This window comes from Pipistrellus hanaki (genome assembly GCF_964339955.1).
Source record: "Pipistrellus hanaki genome assembly, chromosome: 8".
Taxonomy (NCBI): domain Eukaryota; kingdom Metazoa; phylum Chordata; class Mammalia; order Chiroptera; family Vespertilionidae; genus Pipistrellus; species Pipistrellus hanaki.
This window is the reverse complement of record NC_140510.1, coordinates 9,739,449-9,756,456: the sequence shown is the minus strand read 5'-3', so window position 1 is coordinate 9,756,456 and position 17,008 is coordinate 9,739,449. Positions and strand designations below refer to the sequence as shown.

The 17,008-nt window shown below is 41.8% G+C and overlaps 1 protein-coding gene across 6 annotated transcripts in view; it reads left to right on the top strand.

Moving 5' to 3' along the window:
• The first annotated feature begins 225 nt into the window (after window positions 1-225).
• Window positions 226-17,008, top strand: part of EPB41L5 (erythrocyte membrane protein band 4.1 like 5) — a 161,644-nt gene continuing 144,861 nt past the window's right edge. For 5 of the 6 annotated variants that reach the window (XR_014795732.1, XM_084892222.1, XM_084892221.1 and 2 more), the window contains exons 1-2: window positions 226-360; window positions 8,587-8,774. Coding sequence is in view for 5 of the 6 variants with exons in the window: in XM_084892222.1 (XP_084748348.1) it covers window positions 8,595-8,774 (180 nt within the window). In the remaining variant the exon portion in view is untranslated. Of the gene's footprint in view, window positions 361-661; window positions 683-8,586; window positions 8,775-17,008 lie in introns of those variants that run through there. The other variant, XM_084892220.1, reaches the window with a different exon arrangement.

Sequence of the window (17,008 nt, the reverse complement as noted above, 5' to 3'; positions counted from 1 at the left end):
ATGGGGTGGTTTTGAGGGTAGGGGGAGTCCGCACCCCCAGGGCGAGGGCTGATGGGCAGCTGGGATTGGGCAGCCGAGGTCCCCGGACCACAGAGCAGGTCCCGGGTGGGGGGGCGGGGGACCCCCCTTTAACCTGACTCTCGGGGCAGGGCAATTTCCGGGGCGGCGGCGTTGCCCTTTAAGAGCGGCGCCCGCCCCGCCCCGGGGGCGGAGCCTCAGGGGCTTTAAGGGGCGGGCCGGCGGCGGGGTCTCGGGGGACCTGTGTCCGGTGGGCTCGCGCCGCAGGCCGCCATTGCTCCGCGCCTCCCAGGGGCCGCCCGCCTCAGCCTCGCTCGGTCGCCGCCGCGCTGTCCCCCCCAGGTAAGCGCGAGGCCCGGGCCCGCCCGCCCGCCGGCTGCTCCGCGTTCCGCACCCTCAGCGTGGGGGTTCTGTCCTCGCTCCCCGCCCCGCACCCTCAGCCCCGGGCCCGTCCTCGCCTGCTCGGGGGCTTTGCGCTCGCGCCCGGGGCTGCGGCCTCGCGCCCGCCGGGACCGTCCGCCGCCCGGAGCTCCCGGCCAGGCCGACTACACATTAAACCCGCCGGGAGGGAGGGGCGGCGGCGGCCAATGGGCAGGGCCGCCGAGTTTCGGGCGACCCGTGCGGCGCGGCTGGGATCGGGGCGCCGGGGGCGAAGCGGGTGAAGGTGCGCCGGCCCCTGGCCCGCCCGCCTGGCCGCCCCGAGGGCGGGCGGGAGTCCGGCGCGGAGGGCGCGGGGGGGCGGGGGTCCGGCGCGGGGCGGGCGGGAGTCCGGCGCGGGGGGCGCGGGGGGGGCGGGGGTCCGGCGCGGGGGGCGCGGGGCGGGCGGGGGTCCGGCGCGGGGGGCGCGGGGCGGGCGGGGGTCCGGCGCGGAGGGCGCGGGGCGGGCGGGGGTCCGGCGGGAGGAGGCCGCGCTGCCCGGCACCTGCGAGCGGGCGCCTTGCCGTCCGGCTGGCGCGGCGGGTGGAGCCGTCACGGTCCCGGACAACCCCGGTTCCCGGAGCCCGTTCTGGTTCGGCGGAGACTTAGCTCCGGGAGCGGTGAGAGGCAGGTGCTCCCCTCCCCGGGCGGGGCGAGTTCCGGACGGTCCTGGGCTGGGAATGCGAATTGTGTTTGTCACTATCCTGCTAGCCGCCGCGTCTCCTGAATTCAGGAGACCCACATTTTAAGTGAATATCAAAAGCATAACTCGGTTTCTAACATCGCCCACACGTTGTTGAACCCTACCTAACAGCGGACTTTTTGTGCATGTAAACTGGTTTTCAGGGTTTTACTGTTTTTCTCTAGGTCAGTGTTTTTCAACCTTTTTTGGGCAAAGGCACACTTGTTTCATGAAAAAATCACGAGGCACACCACCATTAGAAAATGTTAAAAAATTTAACTCTGTGCCTATATTGACTATATATAAAGTAATTCTCTTGAATAGGAATCAAATAAACACAAAGAAAGTATTTTATAATTACTTTATTATGAAATATTAAGTAAACAAAATAGTGAAAAATTATAAAATTCTTGTCTTGTCTGCACCTACGGCACACCAGGCAACATCTCGCGGCACACTAGTGTGCCGAGGAACAGCGGTTGAAAAACGCTGCTCTAGGTAAACTTCATTAAAAAACGACATATCCAGTATACCTTCTGTTGAATTATTCCCTTACAAATAAAAATCCTCTTACAGGAAAGTATTTTGGGATTATTGGGGCAAGAAGATATTTATATCTTTACGGCAGTTGCTGTGTATTGGTCTATTGCTTTATTAAAAAGAAATTGCTTACCAAAGACTGTGGCCACCAGCCATGAGTGAAAGTATACACAAACTTTTGAGTTTTACATATGTGTGAAAATTTAGGTAGTACAGGCAATCTGTATTTTTATGATTGAAAAGGAAACCCTTCTTGTTAGTTTACTGCCAAAAAATTAGAAACAACAGATAAAAACTAGTATTTTTTTTAACCTACCATCCGAAATTCCCATGGTATGATTTGTGTCAGACACACTCTTTATTGAGTGCCTAGTATGCATCTTGTTGTGCCAGCGAGGCCATGATGAGAATGAAGCAGAGTAGGCCCCTGTCCTTGTATCTTAGTGAGGGACTCCCCAGTAAAACAAGTAATTAAACAATGGGGTGTTTAATTAGTTTCATTAAGGGTTATAAAGAAAAGGCTAAGGGTAATAAAAGGGGCATGTTATTTAGACTCAGGAGTCAGGAATGTTTTTCTGAGGAAAAGACATTTCAGCCAGAAACCTGAAATTAGTCATGCGGAGTGGGAGGGGGGGGGGGGGTGAGAGGTGGGAGAGAGCATTCCTGACAGATGGAACTGATAGGGGGAGAGACTCCTGGGCTGAGCCAAGGGGCACCAGAGCGGAATGAGCAGCTGGCAGTGGGCTGCCCAGAGGGATCAAGCCAAGTGTAGGAGCTGGACCAGAGAGCAAGGGAGGACACTGACACTTTTAAGCAGGGGTCAGATTTGTGGCTGCAAAAAATCTGCTGCATGAAGAACATGCAAGGTGGGGTGTGGGGGTGTGAATATGGGGAATTTTTTTTAAAACAAAATTTAAACTATTGACATCTTATGTTCTTATAGAAAATTTTAACTACCAAAACAACCCTCTCAAGAGATAACTTCACTTAACAGTTTGCATGTCCTTCTATACCTTTTGTGTCTACCTATAGTAATAAAAGGGTAATATGCTAATTAGACCAGCCAGCTGAACGACCTTCCGGCTGTCATTCCAGACATCCTTCCAGATGAAGCTGCTGTGGCAGGGGCTGAGGCAGAGGTGGTTAGGGGCGATCAGGCAGGCATGTGAGTGGTTAGGGCGTGATCAGGAAGGCAGGCAGGTGAACAGTTAGCCAGCAGTCCTGGATTGTGAGAGAATGCAGGCTACATTGAGGGACCCCCCCTCCCATGTATAAATTTCATGCACCAGGCCTCTAGTAAGATATAAGTAAATATATATGTATAAGTAAATATATTTCCACCTCAGTGTGAGATAAAATTATATTCCTTTTTCTCTTGATTTCATTTTTCAGTTAAAATTTTGTGTCCAAGATCAACTGTATTTTAAAAACAGCTATGTTATATGCCATTGTATGTACCATAATTTAACTATTTGCATGTTGAGGGACATATTTAAAGTCTTCTTAATTATGTCCTGAAAAATTCTTGTTTCTACAACTTGAAGCATGTGTGGGACTATTTCTTTAGGATATCCTACCAGAAATAGAATTGCTGAGTGAACAATATGCATGTTAAAATTTTGTCACTGTTGTCAAATCCTCCTCCAAAGAGGACAGTGTTTTCCCCCCTATCCTTTTCAACCCTGGCTATCAGTAAGTCTCTTAAATGACAGACATTATCTTATTTTTTAAGTTTGGATTTTCTTGGTTAATAATGCTGAGATTGAACATCATTTTAATGAATATTTTCATTGCTTATCACCTTTTAGAGCTTGTTTCTTCATATCTTGCCCATTTGTTTTTCTGTTGGGTTTATCTTAATGATTTGTGATAATTCTTAAATAAACTGCATGTTAATCTCTTCAAAAAAACTAATTTTTTTTTAGTATACTGTTTGTTTCTGTCTAGTATTCATTTCTTTCACTTTAAATCTTTAGTTCATCTGAAATTTATTTTCATGTAAGTTGCTTTTATATTTTTATAAAAAGAACTTATTTGTGAAATTGGTTTTATAGTTCTAAATACATAGTTATTGAAATTGTAAATCTGAAAGAAGCTGGATTTTTCTTTAGCAGGTTAAGTCTTTATTTTCAAGGTGTAGAAGTGAAAGTTAGAAAGTCACAAAACTTGTTTTATAATTCATTTGTTTTCTAGAGAAACCTCAAAATTGTAGTACATTTTGAATATTTTTTTCCTTAAAATTTTTTTTATGGAAAAGTTCAACATACACCAAAGTAGTCAGAAAAGTATAATAAACCACAGGTACTCATCATCCAGTTTCAACAGGTATTGGCCAGTTATCTGGTCAGTTTGTTTAATCTCTTCCCACTTCCTTGTATTATTTTAATGTAAATACTAGACCTTTTATAATCCCTTCTATAAAAACATCAATATGTATCTTTTTTAAAAATTTATATTTTGTTGATTTTTTACAGAGAGGAAGGGAGAGGGATAGAGAGTTAGAAACATCCATGAGAGAGAAACATCGATCAGCTGCCTCTTACACACCCCCTACTGGGGATGTGCCCACAACCAAGATACATGCCCTTGACCGGGATCGAACCTAGGACCCTTCAGTCCACAGGCCGACGCTCTATCCACTGAGCCAAACCGGTTAGGGCATCAATATGTATCTTGAAGAGATAAGGACTCTTATCTCTTCAAGTTATTCTAAAAAATTTATAAAATATTTTTATCCAATGGGAAAATGGAACAAGATATGTCAGTATAATTGCTTCATATTAAATGATCTAAACAATGTGTTTATGGCATAAAAATTATAGAAAATGTATCCGTATCCTTTTTACATTTTCCTGATGAGAATATAACTTTGAAATAACATTTTTAATAATTAAAAATTTAATACCTGAACCCAAATCAAAGCACTGTGTTTAAGATATGTATTTGCTATGTATAGTATTCTCATTAACATTAAAGAGGACACATTTTTGGAGGTTAAAAAAAACAGATAAGGACTTTTAAAAACATTTTTAATACTACTATTTTATCTAAAATAAAAATGGCAGTAATTCTTTAAAAAATATTTTATTGCTTTCAGAAAGAAAAGGGAGATATAGAAACATCAGTGATGAGAGAGAATCATTGATTGGCTGCCTCCTGCATGCCCCACACTGGTGATTGAGCCACAACCCGGGCATGTGCCCTTAGGGACCAGTATGAACCTGGGACCCTTCAGTCTGCAGGCCAATGCTCTATCCACTGAGCAAAACTGCTAGGAGAAGTAATTCTTTAGTACCTATCATTAACAACCAGTCAGTGTTCAAGTGTGTATATATGATTTATATCCTTGGGAAGTTCAAATGACAACTGTTCTGGCTTTGCCAGTTTACATAATTACATAGGAGTATGCCTACTTGTAAAAGGAGGATATAATCCTCAATTTATAGCTATTGAATTATTTTTTCTATGTTTATGTTACTATTTCAGCTTTTATATTTATCATATTTACAAATGCATCTAGTTTAAAGCATCAACTGGTTATGCAAGATTTGTTAATTACACATACACACACACACACACACTAGAGGCCTGGTTCATGAAATTCGTGCATGGATTGGGGGTGTCCCTCAGCCCAGCTTGCACCCTCTCCAATCTGGGACCCCTTGAGGGATGTTCAAATGCCTGCTTGAACATTTAGACCCGGTGGGATCTGGTCTAAATGGGCAGTCGGACATTCCTATCACAATCCAGGACAGCTGGCTCCCAACTGCTCGCCTGCCTGCCTTCCTGATTGCCTCTAACCACTTCTGCCTGCCAGTCTGATCACTCCCTAACCACTCCCATGCCAGCCTGATTGATGTCTTAACTGCTCCCCTGCCAGCCTGTTTTCCCCCAACTTCCCTCCTCTGCTGGCCTGGTCACCCCTAACTGCCCTCCCCTGCAGGGTTGATCACCTCCAACTGCCCTCCCTTGCAGACCTGGTACCTCCCAACTGTCCTCCCCTGCTGGCCATCTTGTGGTGACCATGTTGTGTCCACATGGGGGCAGAGTTGTCCCCTGGTAGTCAGTGCGCTCCCACAGCCAATCTTGCACGGCCCCTCCCCACCTCTCCGGCTGGCTGGCCCAATAGCCTCCATAGCTCCTGCAACCCCTCCCCCTGGCCAGCCAACCTCCTGCAGCCCCTCCCCCTCACCTGTCCAGTCCCAATCTACCCAATCAGGACATCTGGCCAACCTCCCATACCCCAATTGGCCCTGATCACTGGCCAGGCCAAGGGACCCCACCCATACACAAATTCGTGCATTAGGCCTCTAGTTATTAATAACGAACTACAATATTCGTTAATGACTAATACTATGATCGTGTTGTATTCATTTCCCTTACTCGCCTTACACACAGGCACACCATTTCTCTCCACTAATACTAGCAGCGAATATTTTAGTAGCTGATTGCCACGTCATTAGTCTTGTACTGATTTGTTTGGTTTGCACAACAGGAAATATTTCACTTTTGAAGAACAAGAAAAATAGGTTTATTTGCATTACACTTATTAATTTGTGCAGTTATTCAGTGTCTGGTAAGTTAGTGTTCAAGAAAAAATATTAATTTTTATTAAAATGTTCTATTATTTTATGTTAACAATTACTCATTTATTTTAGCCTTTGTACTCAGCATGTCTCTACTGAAATAAATCTTTGTTTCTATGAAAACTGAAGCTTTTGGTTTTTTGCGGCCCACATAAACTTAAACCTTGTTTATTTGGCCTGTGTTAGCCTTTGAGTTTGACCAGCTTGCCATACTCTAAGGCAGTGTTTCCTAAAGTGTGGTACGCGTACCCCCAGGGGTACGGGAAGAGTTTGGTGGGGGTACGCATTGCACTGGAGTTCGGTGGGGATATGCACTGCACCGTGCTTAGCTGCACCTACAATAATTCTACGTTCTCATGAGTACGAGGGGTACTCAGCGTTACGAAAATTATAGAAGGGGTACACATATGTCAAAAGTTTGGGAAACACTGCTCTAAGGTATCTTTTGAGGATAATAATCCTAAGAAGTTCCATTTATCTTCTGAGCTTCCATAATAAAAATAAAAAATAATCACTTTTTTCAACAAAAATACAAATGTATTTTAAGTATAAATTTCTTTTTTTAAAATATATTTTATTGATTTTTTATAGAGAAGAAGAGAGAGGAATAGAGAGTTAGAGACATCGATGAGAGAGAAATATCAATCAGCTGCCTCTTGCACACCCCCTACTGGGGATGTGCCCGCAACCAAGGTACATGCCCTTGACCGGAATGGGACCCTTCAGTTCGTAGGCCAACACTCTATCCACTGAGCCAAACCAGTTTTGGCTAAGTATAAGTTTTTATCAAATATTCTATTAGTTACAGATTTTAAGCTGCTACTTAATATAAACAGTTCCCCATAATATCAAATTAATGTTACTTTGTTCTTATCTCTATTATGAACATTAAAAATAATACTAGTAAAAATGGATATTAGTAATTTAAAAAATATAATACACATAAAATGGAAATATCATAAAAATTACCATGTTAACCTAATGTTTGAATTTATAAAACTAAGAATTTGAGAAAAATAAACACATATAACTCAGCCAATAAATAAGACAATTTCATTACAGAGAAAACAGGAAGTTGTATAGAAAAGGGAAAGTAATCATAGTACACTACATAGTTCAGCTAATAATTTAGTCATCCTATATAGTAAAGAGGTAATATGCAAATTGACCCTCATGCCATAGCACAAGTTGGCTATCTCCATGTGGTCAAAGATGGTTGCCACAAGATGGCTGGCAACAGAAGGTAATTGTGGGTGATCAGGGCAGCAGGGGAGGGCAGTTGGAGTCCAGGCCTGTAGGGGAGGGTAGTTAGGGGCAATCGGGCACACAGGGGAGCAGTTAGGCGTTGATCAGGCTAGCAGGGGAGTGGTTAGGGGGTGATCAGACTGGCAGGCAGAAGCGGTTAGGGGCAGGCAAGCACACAGATGAGAGGTTTGGAACTAGCAGTCCTGGATTGTGAGAGGGATGTTTGCCTGATTCCACAGACCAGGTCATCCCTAACTGCCCCCTTCCCCCCATCTCTCCCCACCAGCCTGGTCGCCTCATGCCGCCTGCTGTTCAATTGTTTGGTCGTCCCTCACTAACCCTGTTGCTGGCCTGGTTGCCCCGCACAGCCTCCTTGTTCAGTCGTTTGGTCATTCCTCACTAACCACCCTGCTGACTTGGTCACCCATACAGCCTGCTTGTTCATTCCCTTGGTTGTCCCTCACTAACCCCCCTGCTGGCCTGGTCGCTCCACGTAGCCTGCTTGTTCAGTTGCTTGGTCGTCCCTCACTAACCCCCTTGCTGGCCTGGTCGTAGGCAGCCATCTTGTGAGGGTGTGATGGTCAACTTGCATATTATATTTTTATTATATAGGATTTCTTACATATTGTTACATTGGCTGGGCCACAAGTTTGACATGGTTGGTGCATTGCATTGCCTCTTAATGTTTGTGGGGATTTGGCTATAATTTAGTGATCCAAAAGACCTCTTATAAATGTTTGTTCTCTCCTACCAGATCAGCTCCTTATCAAATTGTCCACTATGTTTAGAAATGCTGTAAGCCATAATTCTATTTTATATAAAATCTTTAAAAACTTTGAAGTGGCCAATTTTAATTAGTTTTTCAAATTTATTTGACCTGACGCACTTTTAAATACCGTGTTTCCCCGAAAATAAGACATCTTCCGAAAATAAGACCTAGTGCAACTGTGGGAGAAAAAATTAATATAAGATACTGTTTTATTTTCGGGGAAACAGGGTAACATATTTAGGAATGGCCACAGAACTTGACTAAATAACACCATTTTTCTAACTGCAAATTCAGGAGCCTTCTGATATCTTTTCTCTCCTGTTCTATAGTGACAAAAATGCTGAGATTCTTCCGTAGAACGCTTGGGCGTCGGTCAATGCGTAAGCATGCTGAGAAGGAACGACTCCGAGAAGCTCAACGAGCTGCCACACACATTCCTGCAGCTGGAGACTCTAAGTCCATCATCACGTGTCGGGTGTCTCTTCTGGATGGAACTGATGTCAGTGTGGACCTGCCGGTACGTAGGTCTCACTGACCTGCAAATTCTGTATGAGATCATTGTCTTCATTTGAGTTTCTACTTGATAACTTCCCGGGGGAAAGGGTAATAAAGGTTAGTGTGGATCAGGCACTGTAACATACAGGTAACCTTAGGAACCTGGCCTGATAGTATTTATCTGGAATTAGTGGCCATTACTTAAACGTTTAAATGAAAGGGCAGTTATTGGTGTGAGTCATTTATGTGTGTGCGTTCTGTACAGTGGTAATATAGAGTGTACTCCCGTGGATTTCTCACAATGCTTGTTGAGCAATTATTAAGCAATGAGAATCTTTGGGAACCAGAATGATACGTATATGCATATTATAACACTTTATTTCTCTTTCTTTTCTGAAGTTTTTAAAACATTCCTCACCTCCTCAAAACAAATACTTCTCCCATGGTATGCTTACAGAAATTGTAATGAAGTGTGAAAAAGGATTTTCTTTATATTCCTCAGTTCTGACTATCTTTTTGCTCCTGAAGTCTTTGCAGGCGAGATTTTTCAGACACTGTGATCTTTATTTCAAGATGGGTTATTGTAATCATATTCAAATTTTGGGTAGTTTTTTTTTTTTTTTTTTTTTTTTTTTTTTTTTTTTTTAATTCTCACCTGAGGAGATTTTTCCATTGATTTTTCTTTTTTTTTAGAGAGAGGGAAAGACAGAGAGAAATATCAATGTGAGAAAAATACATTGACTGGTTGCCTTCTTCACAGATCCTGACCAGGGGTTGGGCCAGGAGGAGCCCCTCACCGGAGTTGAACCCAGGCCCCTTCATTCCACAAGCCGATGCTCTATCCACTAGCTAGGGGTGGGTAGATTTTCTTTACAGTTATGAATAATCCTAACTCACAGTGTGAAACAGTCCAAAATATTTGAAAGGGGTTAATTTATTTTTTACAGGCAGTTTTTTACTAACGGCAAGTCTCTTCACTTTATTCTGCATTACAAGAATAGCTACACTGTAAAGCACATGTGTCAAACACAAGGCCCGCGGGCCAAATCCAGCCCGCCAGGCCTTGCAATGTGGCCCGCACCGCGCTGTCATCACTGCACTCCGCTGTCAGTTTATGACATTGTCAGTTTATGACTGTTCAGTAAACCATTCGGCCCACGATTTAGGCTGGATTTTAGATTTTGGCCCCTTCTCTGATTGAGTTCGACACCCCTACTAAAGTATGTGATATGACGAGAGAGCACATCTTGGACGATCCACAATGTCTTCTCACAACCTCTTTTATTACCCAGAATAAAAATTTTAAAGTCTTTTTGTGAGAGATGATAGCCTGGTTGCTGCAACAATATATTAGTTGAATAAGCTTGGGAATCCCATAAACTCAAGAGTGAGAGATTAAGAAATTGGATAATTTGTTTAAATGAATATTGTGATTATTGAATAATGTAGAATGTACTAAGTATGTACCTTAATACATTTTTAAAATATTGGAATATAAAATTAAAGACACAGGATTTCTTAAAGTGGTTTTTTTTTTTTTTAATTGTCTAAAGTTTTACATATGTCTTCTTTTCCCCCAATTAACACCCCTCTCCCCCAGCCATTCCCACCCCGGGCCAGCCCCCACTGCCCCAGTGACTGTGTCCTTTGGTTATGCTAATATGCAAGTACTTTGGTTGTTCTCTAACCGCCTCCCCTTCACCCCCCACCATTTGTCTCTGGATCTATTCTTGTTCATCAAATTATGTTGATCATTATATCCCACATATGAGTGAGGTCATGTGATATTTATCTTTCTCCAACTGACGTATTTTGCTTAGCCATATTGCTTTCCAGTTCCATCCATGCTGATGCAAATGGCAAATGTTACTTCTTTTTTATAGCGGCATAGTATTCAATTGTGTAGATGTACTGCAGTTTTTTAATCCACTCATCAGCTGATGGGCACTTAGGCTATTTCCAAATCTTAGCTATGGTAAATTGTGCTGCTATGAACATAGAGGTGCATATATCCTTTCTGGCTTCTTGGGTTAAAGTGTTTTAAAGTCATTGTTATAAATAATAACTTTTCCATTAGACTGAGCATTTTTAGCGTTTTTTATTTTAGAAGACTTTAACACATTTAAATTTTCTTTCTGTAAGGGTTCCTTGAAGGTTTGTCAGAAATTGCAATATGTGATACTTTATGAGGATAGTTTTCATATTTATTTCTTATTGATAAACATCTTAAGATTTTTGTGTCTATTCTGTTAAAATGTCATTAGGTATGTGGTGAAAAGCTTGATATTGCTATGTAGGAGACAGGAAAGAAGTTTCTTATTACCTAACGTTTGAAGTGTGAAGTCTTATGGTTATTAATGGTGAGGCTGGTACTAGGAAAGTAGAATCTGTAGGAACTTTTAAAATGGCAGTGTATTGTGGAGGAGAAACAGCATTGGGTTTTAAAGCAGTGGGACAAATGAGTAGTGATTGGTATAGAGTGGTTTCCTGTGCTGGGTATGCTCACGGGGGTGTATGTGGTGCTTTACCAAGGCCAGAATTGCAGGCTGGTCTCTCATACAGCAATTGCAATGAGAAAGCCAAGAGTTTTAGATTTGACTCTTTGTGGAACTAGAACAATTATCTTTTCAGCTCTGCAGGTGAAATTCGAGTTAGTAAACTAACTCTAGATGCTTGAATGGATATAAAATGGGCATTGGCCTGCCAGCTTAACTGCTTCACTGAAGGGAAAAATAGGTCAGAGGAATATTAATTTCTGAGAAGAAAAATCTTCCCTTTTTCTGATATAGCTTCTCAGACAGTCTAGTATGATTCTGAAAGATTTAGAATTGATTTTGGAAATTGAAGGAAGCACTTATTCCCATTAGGATTAGGGTCACTAATGATTGTTGTAAGCCAGAATGGAATTAAGATGATTGACCAGCCAATATGTAAGGGATTATATGTGATTAAAATAGGTTAATTTAAGTCTATGGACTTCAAATTAATATGTAGAAGTAGTAATGGTCATTTTCTTCTTTCTGTTCTCCTATTGTCTCAAAATGGGTTAGGGGCTTCTATACCTTCTGCTTCCTTCTTCTTTTTAAAGAACTAATACAGTTTCAACGCCTTTCAGTGAATGATAAAAACATCAGATAGAAATTTCTATCTGATTTTAAAATTTTGGAAATGCTACAGTAACTCCTTTGATTTACGAGTTTAGTACTGCTTTGTAAATAGCCTGTCTTTTAAAACTCTGGATCTCCTAAATTTTAAATTAATAGGAAATATTTGATTAACTGATAGATAATAATTTTATATACCAACTTTGTTGATAAAGATGTTTAAGTCTGTAAATTATATAGACCATGTATTATTATTACACCTTAAACTAGAGACCTGGTGCATGAAAATTCATGCACTGGAGGGGGTGTCCCTCAGCCCAGCCTGCCCCTCTCACAGTCCGGGAGTCCTCAGGGGCAGGAGGTGACCCAGCAATCAGGGAAGGAGATGTCCCTATCATACCTCTGCTGCTGCCGCTGCTGTCAGTGCAAGCCTTGGTTGGCCGTGGTTACCTGAGCCTTGGGTGGCCCTGGGTAGCTGGGCGGCTGGGCAGCCATTTCACATTCTCTTTAATGTGAAAGAGAAACATTGATTAGCTGCCTCTTGCTGGGGATTAAGTCCAGGTGGCATGTGCCCTGACACAGAATCAATCAGAGATCTGTTGGAGCATGCTCAACCAAATGAACCACACCAGCCAGGTCAGATTGAGTATTATTAACATTAGGAATCTGCAAATGCCTTGTGTTCACTATTGATTTGCCTTTTTGCCTTCAATTAGCCTCTATTAAGGGGTCAATACACACTCTTGAGAAGTTTTTTTTTTCTTCTTTTTTTAATTCTCACCGGAGGATATTTTTTTCCCCATTGATTGTGGTTGTTTTTTTTTAGTTTTTTTTTTAGGGAGAGTGGAAGAGAGAGGGAAAGACAGAGAGAAACAGTAATGTCAGATAAACACATTGATTGGTTGCCTCCTGCACTAGCCCTAACCAGGGCCTGGGCTGGAGAGGAGCCTGCAACCAAGGTACATGCCCTGGACTGGAATCGAACCCGGGACCCTTTGGCCTGCAGGCTACTGCTCTTTCCACTGAGCCAAACTGGCTAGGGCACCCTTGAGAAATGTTTTATTCTGAGAGTGGCTAGCTAGATGGCAGAAGTCGATTTTTTGTTTCTTCAGAACACACTATCATGTTTCAAGAGGCTGGCAAATGATACTTTGGCAGAATAAGGATGAGAGTATATATATTTTTTAGTTGTGTTTCCTTTTAGTCTTTAAAGCAAATAAAGAATGCTAATAGAGCCTGGCCAGTGTGGCTCAGTGGTTGAGCGTTGACCAGTAGGTCACGGTTCAATTCCTGGTCAGGGCACATGCCTGGGTTTCGGAGGCAGCTATCAATAATTCTCTCTCATCATTGATGTTTTTCTCTCTCCCTCTCCTTTCCTCTTAGAAATCAATAAAATATATATATTTTAAAAAAGAATGTTGGTAGAGCCGAAACAGGTTTGGCTCAGTGGTAGAGCATCGGTCTGTGGACTGAAAGGTCCCAGGTTCGATTCCGGTCAAGGGCCATGTACATTGGTTGCGGGCACATCCCTGGTAGGGGGTGTGCAAGAAGCAGCTGGTCGATGTTTCTCTCTCATTGACGTTTCTAGCTCTCTATCCCTCTCACTTCCTCTCTGTAAAAAATCAATAAAATAAAATAAAAAATAAAAAAGAATGTTGGTATAATTTGAAGTTGATTCTAGAACTGTACCTGAGATTTAAGGTCATGGAAGTATTTAAGTTTGATACCAATTGATGAATAGTTCAGATGATTTCTGTGGTTTCCTGCTTAATTTAGAAATATATTGTGTTCCTTTAGGGCAGTGGTCGGCAAACTGCGGCTCACAAGCCACATATGGCTCTTTGGCCCCTTGAGTGTGGCTCTTCCACAAAATACCACAGCCTGGGCGAGTATTTTGAAGAAGTGGTGTTAGAAAAAGTTTAAGTTTAAAAAATTTGGCTTTCAAAAGAAATTTCAATCGTTGTACTGTTGATATTCTCTCTGTTGACTAATGAGTTTGCCTACCACTGCTTTAGGGTCATTGCCATTTGCAAAGTTGTGCTGCCATTTGCAAAGTTGTGCATAATTTGTTATTTGAGTGCTTTGTGACTTGGTTATTATAAGTATGACTTAAAATCATAAGTTTTCTTTGTCATTTCTGGTAACGACAGTCTGTCTCTTCCCTTCCTAAATCCGTAGTTCTCTTTTTCATCATATTAATAGGACAAATATGTTTAAATATTGAATTAATTTGTCTTATTGCCTATAAGGGTTTAATATTTTATGGTCTCTTGCTGTTTTCTGTCACATTGTTGGCTATTTTTCTCTTGTTCACTTTGCTTTAGCCACTGAACTTGCTGCTTCTTGTAATAAGCCAGCTGCTGGCTTTCTCCCCCAAAATTAATCCTTGAAGGAAAGATCATAAACTCTTAATAAATAAAAAGAGTAATTAGAAAGCCCCAGCAAGGGAGTATTGGTACTGGTGTGTGTGTGTGTGTGTGTGTGTGTGTGTATGTGTGTGTGTGTATGTATCTCCCACCAGTATGAGAGGCATGTTCATGGTGGTGGTGGTAGGTTAGTGGGGCTGTAGAAGGAGACCTGCTTGGGGGCGGGAAGAATGCCATCTGATCAGGTCTTGATTCTTACCTACCGTTGTTGTCTTGATAATTGTATTTGCCCCTGACTGAGTGATGGGATAAAGTGACTCATACAGGGGGTGCAAGTACTCTCAAAGATAAATCATGATAACGCTACCTATAAAATTTCTCACCCCTATACTTTCCTTACTCAAATTCCCTAACCCTCTTTCACCAAACTCTGAGGCAGTGGTGAATTATAATGAAAGGAATGGGAAAACTGGAGGACTTTGAAAAAAAGATATAGAAGAAGATATAGACAAATGGAAGAATATACCATGTTCATGGATTGTAGAATCAACATCATTAAAATGTCCATACTACCCAAGGTAATCAACAGATTCAGTGCAATCCCTATTAAAATGCCAATGGCGCCGAGACCGGTTTGGCTCAATGGATAGAGCGTTGGCTTGGGACTGAAGGGTCCCGGGTTCGATTCCGGTCAAGGGCATGGTTGCGGGCATATCCCCAGTGGGGGGTGTGCAGGAGGCAGCTGATCGATGACTCTCATCGATGTTTCTAGCTCTCTCTCTCCCTTCCTCTCTGTACAAAATCAATAAAAATATATTTTTAAAAAATGCCAATGGCATATTCCATAGAGCTAGAACAAATACTCCAAAAAGTTATATGGAATAAAAAAAGACCCTGAATAGCTGCAGCAATTTTGAGAAAGAAAAACTAAGTTGGAGGAATCACAATACCAGATTTCAAGTTATACTACAAAGCCACCATAATTAAAACAGCCTAGTACCGGCACAAGAAACTGAACAGAATAGAGAACACAGAAACCAACCAAAGCCATTACGCTCAATTGATATTTGACAAAGGACACAAGAGCATACAATGGAGTCAAGACAGTATCTTCAATTAATGGTATAGGGAAAATTGGATAGATACATGCAAAATAATGAAACTAGACTACCAACTTACACCATACACAAGAACAAACTCAAAATAGATAAAAGACTTAAATGTAAGTTGTGAAACCATAAAAATCCTAGAAGAAAGCATAGGCAGTAAAATCTCAAGACACCTTTCATAGCAAAATATTGACAGATATATCTCCTAGGACAATGGAAACTAAGGAGAAAATAAACAAATTGGACTACATTAAAATAAAATGCCTCTGCACTGCAAAAGAAACCATCAACAAAATAATAAGAGAGTCCACTACATGGGAGAATGTATTTGGCAATGATACATCCTCTAAGGGGACTTAGCAAAAGGGAGACAGTCCCATTACAAAATGGGCAAAGGACCTAAATAGACACTTCTCCAAAGTGGACATACAAATGGCCAACAGACATATTAAAAAATGCTCAAAGTCACTTACCATCCGAGAGATATAAATCAAAAAGACAGTGAGGTACCATCTCACACCTCTCAGAATGGCTACTATCAACAAATCAACAAATGATGTGCTGGCAAGGATATGGAGAAAAGGAAACCCTAGGAAACTGCTGGTAGGAATACAGACTGGTGCAACCACTGTGGAAAGCAGTTCCCTCAAAAAATTAAAAATGGAAGTGCCATTTGACCCTGTGATCACACGTCTAGGATTATATCCTAGGAAACCCGAAGCACCAATCAGAAAGAATATATGTACGCCTATGTTCATAGCAGCACAATTTACAATAGCTAAGATCTGGAAACAGCCCAAATGCCCATCAGTAGATGAGTGGATAAAAACAAGCCATGATTTATACCATGGAATATTGTGCAGCAGTAAAGAAAAAAAAAAAGGAATCTCTTACTCTTTGAGAAAGCATGGAAGGACCTGGAGAGTATCATGCTAAGTGAAATATATCAGAGAAAGACAAGTATCACATGATCACACTCATATGTGGAATCTAATGAAGAAAAACTCATGAAAGGAGTGGATCCAGAGACATGGAAACATGGAACAGGATTTGGAATCTCAGAAGGAAAGCAGGGGAGAGTGGGTGGGTGGGATGAAATCAAAGAGCTTGAATAAATATATGTATAACCCATGGACACAGACAATAGGGTGTGAAGGCCTGGGGCAGGAGGCTGGGGCCGGGGCTGGAAGGGGTCAGTTGGGATAGAAAGGGGCATATGTAATTCTTTCAGTGATAAAGAATTATTTTTAAAAAAATTAGAGAAATAATGAAAGAAATGTATCCTTCTCAATGTTACTTTTCTTTTGAGAATGAGAGTGAATGACTGAGTTGTTCGGTGAATGCGAAATGATAAACTGTTCTTTTGGTTCTTGGGAATCTCCTCTCTAGGACCTGCTTATACTCCCACTGATTTCTCAGAGCCAAATGAAGCTGATACAGGGCTGGATTGAGCTCTTTCTTTTGTTACATGTGATCCACAGAAAGTAACTCATTCCCATTGATTATGGCCAAAATAAGTAGATAAACGAGAACAAGCATTTCAAAAGTCAAATAACAAAATACATCAAACTGTATTATTGATATTACTATATGCAAAGGCAGATGGGGGTGGGGGGAGGAAGAAAGTCTAATACGTTTGTTAAAAGATAAGGAAAAATATTGGAAGTATGAAACAAG